Below are 19,474 nucleotides of genomic sequence, written 5' to 3'. Positions count from 1 at the left end.
GTTGCTGAAGTTAATCTAAAAAATGATGCAAGCCTATTGTGAAGAGATATAATCAGTCTTTAGATGATGCATTTTTCTAGTTGTTATGTTTTGTTTATCCTTTGTTTATGTGTGTGTGCATTCTTTTTATTTTATTTTATATTTTATTTGTAAGTTCATGGTGTTATCTTCATAAATGTTGCCTCTTGTGTTGCAGTTCATTTGAGACTTTACTCTTTAGATTGTGATAGTACTTGATCTTCAAAGCAACAAGTAAGTACAATTAAGGCTTCAAATTACATGAAATTATTCTCAATTTGTGAACTTTCTCTTTGGAATATATAATGATTCTATTGTTTATCGCTTACTATTATATGTTATTTTTTCCTTTTTGTATATTGCTTTTTTGTTTTCTAATTCTAAATTTGTGGATATTTGTTTTATCTTTCTCATTGATTTCGTTGTTCTTGTTTGGTGCCTACTTTGTTATCATTTATTGCCCTCTTAATTTCCACAATTTTTTGAAATCAAAACACGGTAGCCTAGAATTACATGGAGAGTGAAGATTTAGATGATACCTTAATTAAGAAGAATTCCTATTGTTCTAGCCAAAAAAGGAAAACCAAATCAACATCTGATGAAGTGATAAACAATAATAATAATGATACAATCATTACAAATCTAGTAGATCCCTTAATTACTACTTCAAAAGAAAAAGGTAAGTTTAAGTATATAGTCTTTTAGATTGAATTTTAAACATGGTGCTAATTTTTTGTCGCCTTTTATAAATATAAAGGTATTAGAAAAGGTCCTAAGAAAAAAAACTATTAGTATGGTACATTATCTGATGAACAAAAAAAAGGTTTTTGCAAGAAAATGAGAGAAGCATATGCACAAAAGAAAGCTCTTGCAAAAGAAGCAATCACAAACAATCAATGTAAATTTATATATGTAAAACAGTACACTTTTCATCTGATCTAGACATGTGGTGTTAATTTGCTGTTACCTAATATGAATAAAGATGTTAAAAGACAACAAAAGAGAGCAAAGCATTGGTATTTGTATGGTGCATTATCTGAGGAGAGAAAAATAGATATTTGCAAGATATGGAGGGAAACATATGCACAAAGAACAACTCTTGCAAAAGAAGCTATTAAGAATGCTCAAATCAATTCGATTGCAAGTATGGAAACTTTTAAAGAGGTTGATGGTCCCAGAATGCACATTTTAGTAGAAGAAGATATCAGTAAATGAGGATGTGTGATGAAAAGAAAGCAATGTGTTGCAACAGTTAATGATAGAAAAGAACAAATGCTTAAAAAAAAATCTAAGATAAGTGCTACTGAAAGTCATAGTTGTAGAAAGTTTGTTTCGGTTAGCAGTCATGGTATACTGATCAATGAAGATTCTCAAACGAATATAGGTAAGAATTGACTACTAAAATTATTATTCTAGCCATAGATATGGCATCTTAATATCCTAAAATACCAATTATTCCCTTTATATGAACTTTTAGAAAACCAACGCTGCCACATGATGATGCTAAATTTATCTAATAGAGGAAAGAAGCAAATTAGTGAGTACAACATCTTTGAAGTTGGTAAGTGTTAGTCAAATAGTTTAAGTCTTCCATATTTCTATGAGTTTTGCATTAAAGTTTTGAATAATGAAATGTCATTCAAAATAGGATCATTCTCCAATGGAGTAACCAGTTCAATTCCAACAAAATTAGTGCAAAGTTGTACAGGTATGGTATCTCATAGATAAAAAATACTACCCCTACTAGGCTATATGTTTTAGATACTTGTCCTTCTAAAGATTTTAGATTTCTTTTAGTTTACAGCTAAACTTGAATTAATAGGTTCTTGTTACTCTTGGGTGTCTATCTTCTTTGTTCTGCAATAAAAAAATTCGAAGTTGCAAGAATCTTAGATCAGTCTTACAAAGTATACCCTTCCAAGCAGATACTTTGTTACCCGTATTGGCATGTATATATTGTCAAGCAAAAAGGTTCTATCACGAGCCTAAAGGATTTTGCTGTTCTAATGGAGAGATTTGCTTGGTCTCCAATGGTGTTCCCAATGATCTCTATAGGTTGTCCACTTTTAATTCAGAAGAATCAATAGAGTTCCTCAAATATATTCGCACTTATAATAACACATTTGCATGCACATCCTTTAGTGTCAACTATGACCAAAATTTTTGTAAAAGAAACAAGGGCATATACACATTTAGGGTTCAAGGCCAAGTATACCATTATATAAATGACTTGCTGTCATTAGATGATCATCCTTCATATTTGCAACTATATTTCTATGATACTAAACATGAAGTACAAAACAGACTATATAATTCAAATCGATTAAACCCATCCATTTTGACCCAAATAATAGATATATTAAATCTAAACCCATATTGTGCATTCTTTCATTCTCTTAAGAATATACTAATTTTGAAAGATCTTTGTATTCATATAAGATATGATGTTGCATTAGACCAACGTGTCTATAATACTCTTTCAAATTCACAAGTAGCTGCAATATGGGTTGAAGATAATAGTTCAAGAGACTATAGTAGTCGAGACATTATTGTTTATAGTCATTCTGGGAGTAGTCATAGGGTACAATACTACTTTGGTTCTTATGACCCTTTACAATATCCTTTGTTATTCCCCTATGGAGATACTGGTTGGCATCAAGGAATACAAAGAGTTGAAAAGGGAAAGAAATGTTTGCCTTCTCAAGTTGAAGTATTAATTAATCCATGTGAATCAAGCTCTGCCATAAAACTGATTAATAAGGAAATGAAAGGTAAATATTATCTTAAATATTAGTGTTATTGCTTATAACATAACATATAGGATTATCTAGCTTCTAACATTATGCAACTATATTTTCGGTACTAGAGAAGAAGAAGAAGAAATGAGGTGTGGTCTCATGCTGTGAATATTATTACTATAAATTACAAATAAGAGTTTTCATCAAATAAATCTTGTTGCATTCAGGTCGACTCTTTCAACAATATGTTGTTGACATGTGTATCAAAATTGAAACAGCTAGATTAGATTATTTTCGAAACAAGCAAGATGAGATTCAAGCTGAGGCCTAACAAGGCATTATTGATAGCATTCATGTGGGTGAAACGCGTGGTTCCAAAGTTGGACGTAGAATAATTTTGCCAGCTTCATTCATAGGTGGACCAAGGGATATGTGAAAGAGGTACATGGATGCAATGACATTGGTGCAGCACTTTGGAAAACTAGATATTTTCTCACTATGACATGCAACCCAAATTGGTCAGAAATTAAACAAGAGTTGCGATTAGGAGAAGAAGCACAAAATCAACCTGATTTGATTGCCCGGGTCTTTAGAGCAAAATTAGAGGAGCTGAAAATTGAATTATTTAAGAAACAAGTATTTGGAGTGGTTGCTACATATGTATATGTAATTGAGAATCAAAAAATGGGACTTCCACATGCGCATTTCTTAATCATATTAAAGAAAGGTTGGAAAATTATTGCGCCTGAAACATTTGATGATATTGTATCAACAGAACTTCCAAACAAAGATAAAAATCCACACCTATATTCAGCTGTTGTGAAGCACATGATGCATGGTCCTTGTGGTGCTCTTAATCTAGAGAACATATGTATAAAAAGAACTAGTCGATGCAAGAACCATTATCCAAGAGATTTTTGTGAGCAAACTACTATAGGCAATGATTCATTCCCCAAATATAGACGCCGAGATGATGGTACAAGCGTTAAGGTCAAGGGAAAAGATTTAGATAACTGTTGGGTTGTACCATATAATACTTACTTGCTTGCAAAATTTGATTGCCATATAAATGTAGAGATATGTTCAACAATCAAAGCGGTTAAATATCTATACAAATATATATACATATATATACAAATATATATACATATATATACAAATATATATATATATATATATAAGGGGCATGATCGTGTTGCTTTCCGTGAAACTCCAAAAGATAATTCACAAGATATAAATGAAATTGAAAGATTTCAATCAGCACGTTGGATAACTCCTCCTGTAGCAATGTGGAGAATTTATGGTTTCGCATTAAATGAGATGTATCCCTCAGTCTATATTTTACAATTACATCTTGAAGACCAATACTCTGTTACTTTTAGAAAATATGACGCTCTTAGTCATGTTCTAAGAGATGACTCCTCTTCAAGATCAATGCTGACTGATTTTTTTTTTTTTTTTTTTTTTTTGTAGAAATAAGATGGATGAAAATGCATGTAAGCTATTGTATAAAGAATTTTCTGAGCAATTTGTATGGAATCAACGAGATAAAATATGGACTCCAAGAAAAAAGAAAAAAGTGATTGTTAGAATTGTTGCAGCAAATCCTGTTGAGGGTGAAAGATATTATTTGCAATTGTTGCTGAATCATGTGAGAGGACCAACATCATTTGAAGACTTAAAAACTAATGGTGATGTCATAGCTTCAACATTTCATGAAGCTGCTTTGCTATGTGGACTGCTAGAAGCTAACAATAGTTTAGACAAGTGCTTGGAAGAAACATCTACATATCAAATGCCATACAGTTTGAGGCGTTTGTTTGCTACAATATTAGTCTACTGTAATCCTAGCAACCCCAAATTATTATGGAACAAGTTTGAACAAGTGATGTCTGAGGACTTTAGACAACTCAATGGTGTTGTACTCAATGTTAGAACAAGTCTTGCAAGGTATTGCTTCCACACTTGAATCAATGGGAAAAGATATAAATAGTTATAATTTGGTTGATTTTAAGGTTACTTTTGATGAAGATCAAATGGGATCAAGAGAGATTCATGATGAACTAAAGATATCAATTTCAGAAGAAGATTTACTTGTAGCTGAATCACTAAATGCAAAACAGAAATATGCATATGAAAGAATATTAGAAAAGGTTTTCTCAAATACACCTGGGGCATTTTTCATTGATGGACCTGGTGGAATAGGAAAGACTTTTCTTTACAAAGCTCTTCTTGCCACAATCGGATCAAAACACTTTGTGACTCTTGCAACTGCATCATCAGGAATGGCTGCTTCCATACTACTTGGGGGTATGATTTAAGATTTCTCTCGTTGTTGAAAATAGTATAACTTGTTGTGTTAGCAAGCAAAGTGGACAAGCCAAACTTTTACAAGCATCAAAGTTAATTATATGGGATGAAGCACCAATGTCAAGAAAGAAAACAATAGAAGCTTTAGATAAGATGCTACAAGATATAAATGAATTTGAGTTACCATTTGGGGGCAAAGTAGTTGTATTTGAAGGTGACTTCCGTCAAGTCTTACTTGTTGTTCCAAAAGCATCAAGACAAGAAACAATTGATGCTAGCTTAGTCAAGTCATATTTATGGCCTACATTAGAAAAGATCAAATTAACTGAAAACATGAGAGAAAAATTAGATCCCGCCTTTTCAGATTACTTGTTACGAGTAGGAAATGGAACAGAACAAATAGTTACTGATGATACAATAAATCTCCCAACTACCATGATTATACCATACATAGATGACATGACCTCTTTAACTGCTTTAATAGATGCTATATTTTTAAATATAAATGATTATCCAAGAAATTTACACATTCTGATTAATAGAGCTATTTTAACACCTAAAAATGATTGTGTTGATGAGACAAATAACTTGCTTATAAAAAAGTTTCAGGTGAGGTTACCTGATATTATAGCTTTGATGAGACCATAGATAGTACTGAACAAAGTCTACAAGAAGACTTCTTGAATAGTTTGACACCAAATGGACTCCTTCCACATGAATTAATGCTTAACCAAATTGCCCTGTCATTTTGCTTAGAAACATTGACCCCTCTCAAGGATTATGCAATGGAACACGATTGATTTGTCATCAATTTAAACCAAATGTAATTGATGCAAAAATTGTTGTAGTTCATTATTGTGGTAAAAGAGTTTTTCTGCCAAGAATTCCATTTTTGCCTCTTCAAAATGAAAAGCAACCATTTCCATTTAAAAGAACCCAGTTTCCCATTAGACTAAGTTTTGCTATGACAATAAATAAAGCCTAGGGACAAACGCTAGATTATGTGAGAATATATTTACCTTAACCAATTTTTTCTCATGGACAACACTATGTAGTATTATCTAACTATGTAGCATTAGTTAGAGCAAAAACTGCAAATTCTGTAAGAGTTCTTATTCAACCAACTTCTATTGATGATTCTAATGACAGGTACGCAAAGAACATTGTCTATAGAAAACTATTAGTGCTAGTAAATTAATTTTCATATTTGAAAGCTATTTCAAATAAACCAAGTAATTTGCTTAGCTTCTCTCTCTCTCTCTCTCTCTCTCTCTCCTTAATTTGCTTTTATTACAATTGTCTCCTTATATGCTTTTGCTTGGTACTTATCATTTTGATCAACATTCAGATCATTCTTATTAAATATTGTACTATTAACTATAGCTAATGATTGTTTTTCTTATTTCCATTGTTAACTCAATAGGATGTGCAAACTATATAATTCTATTAAAGATATTAATCCAAAAACTAGAAATTGGAAGGTGAAGGTTGTTGTTGTTGAAAAGACAATGACACGTACATCACAACAAAGCCCAACCAAAAATATGAGGCTCATATTGACTAATGGCCAAGTAAATTAACAATCTATTTTTTTAATTTTATGTAATAGTGCTTGTAAGATAGATGCTGATTTTCACCCTCTCACATCTAACAATTTTACTTATATAAGGAAATAAAGTACAAGTTGTTATCTTTAATCAACATGAGATTGACATGTTTGACCATTTGTTACACATAACAAGGACATACTACATCCATAATGCAATCGTCAAACCAATCAAACCAGAGTATCGAATTGTTGATAATGTTTATCAATGGACAATCAATCCAACTATGTTGATTGAAGAAATATCAAATGATGATTCATCACTTCCTGCACCTTCCTTTAGCTTTGTTCCTTTTACCAAGTTCCATAAACATATGGATTACTCTGCACTTGTCGGTAAGAATTGGAATATTAATTTAATTAACTTATCAGAAAAATTAATTGCAAGATTAATTCTCATACCTCTTCTTTAGTTTAATATTAACCAACAATAATATGACATTTATTTATTTTAGATGTTATTGCTGTTGCAATTGATGTGTGCCCAGCTCAACAATTACAAACTAGAAATGGCTCATCAATGATCCAGGAAGTCATTCTAATTGACCAATTGTAAGATTTAATAATTTTTATCTATCTTTTCTCACAATGGATTTCTTTTTTATTCAATTCTTTATACCTAGCCAATCTAAATCTGCTACTATTGTTATTAATAAAAAGACATGTATAAACCAGCACTTTTGAAATGTTCTTTCACATAATAACAAAATAAAATGCATTCAAGAACTTTAAATTATTTTTGAGGGTTTTAATATACCTCTAGTTGAGGAATTTATCAAAAAAAAAAAAAAAAAATACATACATACATACATACATACATACATATATATATATATATATATACACCTTTGGTTAAGTTTGAAACATACTTCTTGTGTATGTGTCCACCAAGCGTTTGTGGAAATGTTCTGCTATCACAATTTGCTTGGGAATTAGTATTTTCAAAATGCGTTTACTGAGTACTCACTGGCCTTCTGTATTTGCAGTGTGGACTACCATTATTTTTATTCTATAACTTTTAAATCAAAGTACTTATTAATATGAAGCAAAAGAAAACAAAAACTTGTAATCACAAAATTTTCAAAAGTGTGTGCTTTCTGTACTCCATGGGTTCTGTAAGATGATGAATTAGAGAGTTCATTAATGACATATGATGGTTTATATGTGAGTTGGAAAGGGCAATTGAAATGTACGTACTTTTCTTTTTGATAAGTAACTGAAAGCCAAAGTACTTTCTTATTTGAAAATTATGAAATACATGCATAATCTTATTTCATTAGTAAGAAAACCATGGCATTGTTAGAATTTATTCTCATTTTTGGTGGACATTGTTTGTATGGAGATTTATGTTGTTTTGGTTTTCCAACAATTGCAATATATGCAGTCTCAAACAATGTTATTTATGCTAATACATAATTTTTTTAGGGGAACGTGAGTGACATCAAAAAATTATTTTATATGGAAATATACAGATTAATTAAGACTTAGATTGATAAATGGAGGATTGTTTGTGGGTTTTTTCAAGATTGATAAATGGGGGAATAAGGAATTTTCTCACTCAACACAGCAGAGGATAAAAAGAAATGTTTCTGGCTCTTGGTGTTTTCTTTTGCACATGGTGCTATGCTAAGTTTCAAGACTTTTCCTAGAAAGGTTTATCATGATGTGAATAAAGAAAGTAACAGAAGTTTCATTTCAGTTGCATGCAACATGGTTTGCTAATGTAGCACTACTTTCACCAAATTATCTACATACAAACACACACACAAAGGAAAGATAAGGAAAGAAAAAGTTTTTGATAGAGCCACAAAGTAGCGATTCACGATTCAAAGATGGGAGCTTTTTTGATAGCATATATACTTATCTTTATGATGTACCTTTTCAAAGCAAATGTATTGCGTTTGAACTATAAGGATTCAAGTGATAGCTCAATGGTAATAATATATTTTGTATTGATCCTGTCTATGGTTCAAAACTTACCTTCTCCTCTCTCACTATCTATCTATTAAAAAAAATTATATATTTGAAATACATTATAATGTTTGTATTATATCAATTCAAATATTCTGTCTCACTTTTTATTTGAATTTTATACTCAACTAATCATGGTATATCATGTGTATAATTTTATTCCATTTAAAATTTTGATATTTTATAAGGAAAAAGAAAATTTTGACTGCTATCAGTTGGTTAATAATTCTGACAATGTGGGATCAATTTGTTACCAACGAATCAGCTGCCATTTTACAGATTATCACTACTAGACCTATTATTATGGCAATCAGTTTAAAAGTTGTTTCCCACGATGGTAAAGTTTTTTCAAAAAAGAAGAAAATATTGGCTTAATAATTGCTCATTACCCTAGCATTTTTATCTATCATAGGTTTGTCTCTCTCAACAAGATCATCAAGTTCCTTCATCATTGATCCATGCATTCCTGAAACAACTACATTACAAACCTGGTACATTATGCACCTCTTTTAAATTCTTTACTACTTCATATAAATGATTAATATCCACTTTTTAAAGCATTCAGCAAAATGACTTCAATTCAATTTATAAATGCATTAGTCTTAGCAGACTTTAGGACTCATGTGCATCAACAATCTACTAAAATAAATAGACTCCTTGTTTCCCTTTTTATTTTTTTACCTCTATACACAACTAAACACCTTGTGTATATCACACTTCTAAAAATCTCTGACTAATTGAAAATCATCATTCGATTATGTTATATATTGGCTTTAATTTATTTATTTATTTGCATTTACAAGCCTATCTTTAACCATTCCTAATTATATAATGTTGCTTTGACTTCACATGACAGTTAAAAGCTGTGAGGCTTATTTGTGATACTAATGGAAACCTTCTATATAAAAATATTAATCTATATAAAAATTTTATATCTTTACCCCTATTGTTATTGTGAATTTTTTGGAGTTTTCAGAGGTGATGAAGTTAAATTGTTCAATTTTGATTTATATTTTCAAGATTTTTTTTTAATAAATACAATTTTGCCAAGTGTCTAATTATTATGCTTTGTATCGCTTATTGGTTCATTCTAGATCTTTGTATGATTATTTATTTATTTTTTTCCTTTGCAGATTTGTAGAAAGTTTAATTCTTGATGTGTATAATGTAGATTAGCTACCTGTCAAATTTTCAATACAATTTGTGATAATTTTGCTGTGCTTTCACTTGCTATGCCTTGTAAGCAAGGTACATAATTGGCTATACCTTAGAAATTTAATGGGAATGTTAATAGTAATTGTGCACACCAAAGGCAGGGTTACTGGGCCAAACCACTACTTGGGCTCTAATCTTTAAATAAATAGTTTATTCACTTTCACATACAAACATGACAGAAAATTTAAAAGTTAAATTTTTTACTTTTTATAACAAAATATAAGAAACTTCGTATTTTTGATGTATGATCTGACCTTTTGGCTCTTTATGAGAATAATAAATTTTACGGACTAAGAGAATCATATTTAATTTGGCCTTTTGGGTTTGTGTCAAAATAAGGAGTTTTTTTGGGAGATTTATTGATTAGAGGAGTTTCTTGGAGAATTGTGATTTTTGTCTCCTTGGAGATTTTTGTGGTTCTCTAAATGTGTCTTGAAGCTTTTCCACTGGTATTTAGTGGATGACAATCTTTTGAATTCTTAGTTATTATTAACATTGATATTACAAAATGATATTATGATACTTCACTTCCCTCACCTTGTCAATTTAAGTTTGATCAAATCCTTATTTTAGTTTAATTAAGTGTACTTATTTGGTTATATATGGAATCAAAAATATTGAAAGCTTTGTCAAGCTCTCCTCTGATAAGAACTTTCTCAACCAAGTGAGAGTAGCAAAGCTAGACATCCCTACAAAACTGCGCTATAAGTTCAACATCATTGCCATTCATGATCCACCTCAAGAAAATCCATGAAAATGAAGTTCAAAAAGAACTATATAATGCAAGACATCTCCTTTTGGAACTGTGTTAAAAAAATAGGCACATACAAAAGATAAATAGATACATTATTCCTATATAATGTATCACTTTGTCTTTTCATATAACTAAATGAAGTGACCAAAACATTACCTCATTTTTGTTACTCCATTATGTGCCTATTATTAGAAATCAACATTTTGGGGTTCTTTTTGCACATCATATATACTTATCATATGGTGCTTTTCAAAGCACATGTATATATTTGAAGCATGTAAATCATATATACTTATGATATCATCCACATGTATATATTTGAAGTATGTACATCCTATATACTTATACTATGGTGCATTTCAAAGCACATGTATATATTTGAACTTTGTTAATATATTAAGTTGTGATGTATTATGTTAGCTATTATAATCTTTGTATTTCTTTCGGATGCAATCAATTTAATGTCTCTTTTGATGGTAAGATATATATGCACTTTAAAAATCAATTGATTTATATTTTATCTTCATGTTAAAAATATAATTTAAATTTAAATTTAATTACTTTTTTTTTTTTTTTACTAAAGCCAGTGCCTTACACATGTGGCCCTACCTAGTATTGTTATAAAACATTTTGAATTATTATATGTGTTGCAAACAATTATTGTATGGAAGGAGTTTGAATTGGATACTTGTTTTATTTTTTACTTATGAAATGTATGGATCTTTTTTTATAAATGTGTTGTTGAAATAAATATAATATTCAAATGTGAGGTTTTGAATAATGTAATGACAGACCACCGTGCACCTTTGGTGCAGTAGTCACTCCACAAGTATAAATGTTTGTTGGGTGTGGGGGGCAAGGGTCAGGATTCAAGTCTCTAGGAGGGAGTTTCACACACATATACACTTAGATTAGGTTAAAGTAGAAATTCTATCTTGTATAAAAAAAAAATAATAATAATAATGTAATGACAGGTTACAGGTTAATATCAAAGCCATGAAAAAAATAAAAACAAAAAATAAGTTTTAGTGACGAATTTTTCTACCAAAAATATACAAAAAATTGTTTTAGTGACGAAATATTTCGTCGCTAAATGTAGCAAAATTTTGTAAGAAATGGTTTTAGCGACGAAAATTTCCATCGCTATATGTGCCTGGATTTTTTTAAAAATAGTTTTAGTGACGAACTTTCATCACTATATGTACCCGAAAATAGTTTTAGTGAAGAAAATTATTCATTACTAAATATGATTTAATAAACTAAAGTGTTTTTAGTAATGAAATATTTTCGTCGCTAAAAGTTAAAATAAAAAAAATAAATAAATAAACGATTTGGACTTTTAGTGGCGAAATTTTTCGTCGTCAAGACTTTTAGTGACGACGTTTCAGCGACGAAATGAGTTTTGTTGCTAATTAATAGATTTCGTCACTAAAGGTCCTTAGCAACGATTAGCGACGAAAAACCGGCATGTTCCCAATTTAGTTGGCCCAATCAATTGGTCTGATCGGATTATATGACTCAGTTGACTGTCTTCTTGATAATATTCAGAGCTTCTATAGCTCAGAAAATAAAAACTAGTTCACTCTCTTGAATTTTCCCCTTTCATTCATTAATAGTAAAAAAGTTACCAATGAGCTTGATGCTTGACAATACGAGATGGACATATCACATACGTAATGTTGAAAGAAAATAAAGCTAGAATTTAAAGATAGGAATAGGAATTTGAGTGCCAATGTCTGGGGTTAAACCTAACCCCTTCTTTTAGATAGGGGTATTGCTCATATTCTAGTAGTACCTTCTGCAGATTGTGGATCACAATACAGACCCAAGCTTTTAGGATAGCACCATGCTCATTTCTGGCAACCACAACTAGGAGGTGAACTCTTTGGCCACAACTGCATCCACATTAAGCTTAATAGAGCATGTGGAGGGACATTGCCATTGGGAAGGGTTGGTTTGCCTTTGGTTCTCTACAGATTCCTCCATAACTGTATGCTCCCTAAATCGAGCACGCAATGAATGAATGATTTTGTTTAGGTTGACCTCAGATTCTCTGTTATTACGAGCTATATTATTCCTCAAATTCCAAATAGATTCCAAGGCAAATTGAACAGCCACTTAGTGATGAAGAGATATAAAGTTTGGTTTGTGGCTTGTACCTGGGCTGGAGGGTCAATGATGGTGTTGATGATGTCTTCACTATTGGAAATGTGGAGCCAATCAAGTCTTAGGCCCCAAGTTCCAAACCATGCAACTCTAGCCAGTGATCACTCAAAGAAGATATGAATGGAGGTCTCATTTGCTTCCTTACAGAGCGTACAGTGATTATCATCAGATTCTAGCTTTTGAGCTAGATTATCTTTTGTAGGAAGCGATTCTGAACCAACTTTCCATAAAAGCATTTTTAATCTGCCATGGATTTTCAGTCACCATAATTTCTGCCAGTCAATGCCACTTTTGTTGCCATCTAAGTGCGCTTGATTGAAAGGGAAGCCAACGGTGTGGCTCACGCCCTTGCAAAATGTGGCTTTGGTAATTTTTTTTTATATTGTAATATTGAGACTCTTCATGGTACTGTTCAGGATGCCTGGAAGAGAAACTCTAGTTCTTTCAGGTTGAATGAAAGTCTGTGTTTATAAAATAAATAAATAAATTAACAGTTGTAAATAAAAGACCATATCAAACATTTTTACAAAGTTTGAGGACCAAATTAACAAAAGCAAAACTCGAGGAACCAGAATAACAATCCCCAAAACTTATGCGGGTGCAATTTTGAAGTTTAGCCATAAATTTGTTCAATCATAACCCTACTTTTCAAAAACTGGATTGCAGCATATTCTGCAACCAAACTAGTCCAATAATGGGACAAGTTTTCATCTGCCTTTAAAGAGCAATTTCTGTAGCCTGTAGAGAATTGTAGACCAGTTGTTGTTACTTCTATAGTGACAGTTAGATGGTTTCAAAAATATAAGCAGAAGCTTAATGTATTCACATGAAAAGGAAGAAGGGGAGAAGGGGTTATGTCTTATACACATGCAAGTTTCCAAGATGTCTGCACTATATACGATAATCAGTTCTGCCAGCCATGATCTAGATTGCTTTGTATACTTCGAATCACAATCCATCAGAAAGTTGATTTACTCTTTCAACCTCACAATTGAGAGTAAACTCCTCTTCTTTAATATCCAGCTTTTGGTTGTTTACATGTTGCTCATTCCTGATACAAGGAAAAGAAAACAATAACAAAATGAGTGCACATTAGAATATTTCTATGCAGCTCTTACGTGACCATAAAAATGGAACAAAGCAGCAAATAAGAAGATTTGTCAAAGCATCAAAAAGCTACTTTATGTACCAGAGGAGTATCTATGTTTGGGGAGCTGGAGTTGGGTTCTACCGGTGCCTCAGAGATTCTTGCTTCTGATTTTTCATTTGAATAACTGGAAAAGCGAAAATCAACCAGCGTAAGAGATAGAATGTAGTGAAAACATAAAACCAGGGGAATTCTAATGATTGAATGTTTTGCCTCAAATACACACCCACAGAGAAGAACAAAAAGATGCTTTAGATCTGCCGAATGAGAATCTTAGAATCAATCAAATTCGAGCCACTTGTACTCACATACATACACCTAATATATGCTAATTCTTGAAAGTATTTTTTAGCACTTGAAATACTTAGGACTCGGGACAATTTAAATGAATGCAACCATGCAGCTCCAGCTTTGAACAGTAGATGAGTAGCTCTACCCAAAAGAGACTTTTAGGTTCCTTAACATCCTATCTCTATACACGTCATGTAAACCTCAAATAAGCCAGAAAAACTCATATATCTATTGTTCTTAAGCAGTATTTAAGGTAAGATGGATCACTTAGAATGGGTTCATCTTTCAGTTCGTTTTCCATATCTTTTTCTAGGAGAAAATATATCATGGATAACAAAGTTCTTCACTCTTCAGCCCTTAGCATACATCTATACAACAGTTCAAAATAAACCGTATTAAATACTCACGTTGAGAGTATTGTCACCCAGATAAGCTCTACACAGTCCACCCAAAGAAGTCTTTGTTCTACTGGGATCACACCGTAGGTAATAAGATGAGCAAATGGCCAAAGCTTCCACCCGGCCTGCATATTCAATGAACAACAAGGTTTAATGGAAGATGACTTTACATAAGCATAGATCAACTCATATGATAACAACAATAGTTCTTTAATCTGGATTACAGCATAGGCTGCCTGAATTAAGGTCGATCATATACTTTAGCTTGTAGTAAACAGATAAAAATATTGCAATTTCACAATACTCAACCATTTTTAACAAAAATTATACCAACTACTGATATTATCTAGTTTTTTATTAACTTTTTGCCAGTGGAAAAATCTGAGGTTTCTCCAGAACCAAAAGAACTAAATCAAAAGCTTGAAGCAATGCAAATATGTTTTGACTTAGACAACACATCTTTGTACTTGATCAAGATTATCTTATTTAGAAGTCAAAAAAATTATTATTATTTTTTAAAATTTGAGAATCTATTAAAACAAGTCACAAGTGTTAACTAGTTAAAAATCAGACAATTAATGTTGACAGACAGGAGCAGTTCACACTGAACACATATGCCAATGCATACACGAGGAGTTTATGATTGACACAAAAACTGTACCAATCACCATTGGCAAAAGGGCAAAGAGAAGTCCGTCAGCACTGACTTTTGGCTCAATAAGAATGCAAAGATACAGTAAGAGCAGAAGGTTCACTTACAGTCAGCATGGGCCAGAACGTTGCCTTCAATTCATTAAAAATACTAACTGGGGATTCAAGTCGCAAAAATCCCAAGACAGCAAAATAAATGCTGTTCCAAATTGCCGCCCATACAGTTTGGTCAAAGATTACTTTGACAGGAACCACCCACCAGTCCTGGAAAGGAAAAAGTTCCTGGAAAAAGAGAGGAAGCTGTTATGGTAAACCAAGCAACTGAAATATGAAATCCAAGTACAAGAAAATAAAAAATAAAAAAATAATGTTCACCTCACAGAACTGGTAATAATAATGAGAAAGGGAACCATGTAAAGTAAAGCCAACAAGGCCTGATCTGAACATCCGTATTCTATCGAACTCAAAGAGAGGTTTTCCTTCAAAGCACTGCAGAATTCAAGGACATAAATTAAAAAAGAAAATACTTGAACATATTATGTAAAGGCCAATATGTGATAGCAAAACAAGATATAGGGCTTATTCCACAACTTGGACTAACCTGAGCAATCCAATCCCCTACAGAGTACACCACTCCACTAATAACCATTTTTGCTAAAACTGGGTTTCTCTTAAGAGCTTCCTCATAGGCGGTCCAGTTGTGTTGAGGTGCATATCTCACTATCTCATAAATTGTCCACCCCTATTACAAAAATAAATAAATAAATAATAAAATCAAGTCATAGAAGATAGAATGGATTAAAGCTCCCTTTAAAATCCAAGCTGCATATCATAAAGTTGATATGGAGTATAAAACAATCCCACTCAAGCAATCACAACTTATAAAAAAACTTTACTAGAGAAACTAATTGGGAGAGGATTTTAGATATTGTTTAGCACTAGTCTACTCAATCTCAGGCTACCACATCTCTTAAGACATAAGTGCACAGATATATTTCCTCTAACATACATTTCAGCTCCACATCTTTTCTAGCATTTTTCTTGTCCCAATAAATCCTTGAACTTCCATTGAATCTGAATCATTTTGCAAGCCTGCAATATCTGATTGCACTTATCTTGCCTTGTGATTCATTCATCCACATGAGCTCATTCCAGACAGGCTCACTCAATGCAGTTGTTGCTTCTCAGCTGTCCATCTTGTAGTGTGGTCCAAACTTAGGCTAGTTCTCTTCCTGTGAAACTATTTGCTTCAATTCAACAAAGCTCAAATCAATCACAAACCCTTCAAAATCAATTCCCCAATCCATTTATGCTGCTTTAGCTGTATACAAAGCACCATTTCACTCTTACAACTTTATGGATGATCAATCTGATATAACAGCATAACAGTTAGCACCAATGCATCCTGGTTCATCACGCATCAATCCACTGCAAAGCATCTAAATACGATTCAAACTATATTTTCCCCCAACTAATTCTTTTCAGCAGAAACCAGACAAGCACATCTATATGCACAGTTAACTTGACACAAGTGTATTCCCTACAAACACCTTGACTATATCTCTTAAACTCAATTAATTAGAAACTCAACAAAAAAGAATAAAGTAAATTTAACATAAACAGAAGAAGAGAATGAACTGCTACACACCAAGAATGAAGTTTTCAAAAACAGAATTGTTGCGTTTGGAAATGAGAATTTAAATTCAGGGGATTCAAAGAATAATTGCTTGTATAAATTACTTGATATTAATTCAACAACACATGATGATGGGAATTTTGCAATTTTGCTCAAACAAAAACACTTGTGATATTATTGATTCGAAAGGACATCTTACTCATAGTCATTTCAAATCCGCACTCTAGTAAAGCTCAAATCCTTTTATAAATTTCCACCAACAGGAAAAAAAATTTCTATTATTTCATATCCTATTCGAGTCATTTAAACTAAACATTGAAATACAAAATCATTCTTTAATTTCCTTTAACCAAACGAACCAAAAAAGATTTGGTCAGTTTTTTTTTTTTTTTTTTTTAAATGAAAGAAAAAAAATTTTAATTCAATCATTAAACTTTCAGAGAAAAGCAACAAATTGTGTACAATTAAATCAAAAACCATTTCCAATAGCATCTTTAGCATCAGATCATCAACCTCTCACATGCACAACTCATCTAACAATAATAATCCAAACACATATCATAAACTTATAACTTTAACACAAACACAAAAACAAAAGCAAGATTGAGATACAATTGCAAAGTGACTCACCTGCCAGTAGTCCTGGTCAATGGTCAGCAACTTGGTGATGGCAAAAGTACCCGCGGCCAAAACTATGGTAGCGTTGATGGTCCTATGAATCAGTCTCTCTGTCTCCTCATGCTCTCTCTTCCCTACTCCATCACCAACCGAGCCCGAAGAAGAAAACCCGGCACCTTCGAAGGATAGCCTGCCCTCGTGACTAGCTCCGAACCCACTCACCAACTCGGTCTCTAAACCAGTACCTTCACTCTCCACCCTACTCACCACCACGCCCTCTTGCTGGTCCGTACTGTCCGTACTCTGTACTGGGATCACGTCCAGCTCTTCCACCATGGACTTCACTATCACTACCAAACTCGACTTCTTCGTTTTCTGCTTGTTTCTCGAGAAAAGTGGGGTGGTCGGGGAAAACTTCGAGATGGGTTTGGACCTGGGTTTTAGTTTTGATAGGGGAAGCAAGCTCTGAGGTGATATGGAAGGTACAGACGCCATGGCTGAAGCTGAGTTAAGATGGGAGGAACTGAGCTGAGTTTTGACAGTGTTTCTCTCCGAGTTGGAAGTTGGAACACGGTGAAATAGTTCTGGTTTTGTAGATTGGAGGGCTGGATTCGATACTTCAACGTGTATGGTATTACGTTGCACCTGATTTTTTTTTTCTTTTTCCCCTTTATTCTAGGACAAAGTCTCAACTTCAACACTCTCGTCCGCAGTTTAAAAAAATTGACATACGACAAAATTAAGCATAAATATTTTGTTCAATTGTTATATAATATGTAAAAATTCAACTTCAACTCTCTCGTCAGCCATTTTTTAAAAAATTGACATATGACACGCATAAATGTTCTATTCAATTGTTATATAATAAGTTAAAATAAGATAGTTTCAAATATATTTAGAGCGTCAATGTAGGTTAATTCAATTGGTAAAGTTCGAATTTTTCGTCCAAAAAGTCTAAGTTCAAGTCCCATTACCGGCAATCCTATTAGAGTCACACTTTTTTCATAATATAATACACAGCCATGTAATAGGTGGAAGGTGGCTTGGAAGAAAATTTTGTTATTTTTTATATATAAATAAGTTTTCTTGCCCCCAATAATGCACAATTCTTCTAATAGAATGAGTTTGGAAGCACTAATTGATTATTTGCTAAAGGAAAGAGTTTGATTCCAAACTAGTTAAAAACTATCTCGATCAACTTATAATGTGATGATTTAAGAGGCTGTGTAGTTTTCATCACATAATGTTAATAAGTCATGTGACTTATTTAATAATATATATATAAATTGTCTTATAAAACGTCATATGATGAGTTGGAAGAAATAACTTTAAATCAATTTAGAATCAAATTTTGTCCATTGTTGAGAATATAAGGGAAAGTAGAGAGAAATGATAAGATCTCTTATCAATGAATCGTCTCATTACAATAGGGAAGAGAGATAATGAGGAAATGGTGTAGCTGGTGGTATTAAAATGTTCATCAGATATAAAGATGGTATTTTTTAAAAGATTATAATTAGTTTAATTTTTAAGTTAATTTGTGTACATTTTTTAAAACCTCATTCTTTTATGCATATATATAATTATATTTTCATCAACAATGGATCCTTTAATTTTGCTTCAAGGTAAAATTTTGTTTTCAAGGTTTAACAGAAAATAAATTGCCACATTATTACACATTAAAATTTGTAAAATTTGAATTATGAAATGAAATAGAATAGATCATTTTATAATCTCATCTAGTGTTTTTTTTAAGTCAAATAAGGCAATATATTTAAACAATCTTGAGCTAACACTAAATTTATTAACTTTTGTTTAGTTTAAAAAATAAATTGAAAAAAGTAGAGAGAGAGTGATGTTGAAGATCTCTATTCTACATAAGTTATTTTAAAGAATAAACCAATTTATAATCTTAAATTAACAAATTTTTAGGGAGAGACATCTCAACAAGTTAA

At 32.0% G+C, this 19,474-nt stretch overlaps 1 protein-coding gene across 1 annotated transcript; it reads right to left on the bottom strand.

The window, feature by feature from the left end:
* Nucleotides 1-13,352: 13,352 nt before the first annotated feature.
* On the bottom strand, nt 13,353-18,094 carry LOC115955593. Its single transcript, XM_031073781.1, has 7 exons — nt 17,532-18,094; nt 15,867-16,007; nt 15,641-15,754; nt 15,374-15,547; nt 14,624-14,739; nt 13,968-14,052; nt 13,353-13,829 (listed from the first exon to the last, which is right to left on the bottom strand). Exons 1-7 carry the CDS (start codon nt 18,012-18,014, stop codon nt 13,824-13,826), a joined length of 1,119 nt encoding a protein of 372 aa, XP_030929641.1. The 5' UTR covers nt 18,015-18,094; the 3' UTR covers nt 13,353-13,823.
* Between the last annotated feature and the right edge of the window lie 1,380 nt (nt 18,095-19,474).

Source organism: Quercus lobata, chromosome 8 (assembly GCF_001633185.2).
Source record: "Quercus lobata isolate SW786 chromosome 8, ValleyOak3.0 Primary Assembly, whole genome shotgun sequence".
NCBI lineage: Eukaryota > Viridiplantae > Streptophyta > Magnoliopsida > Fagales > Fagaceae > Quercus > Quercus lobata.
The sequence above is the reverse complement of the archived record's forward strand: the minus strand, read 5'-3'. Positions and strand labels throughout refer to the sequence as shown.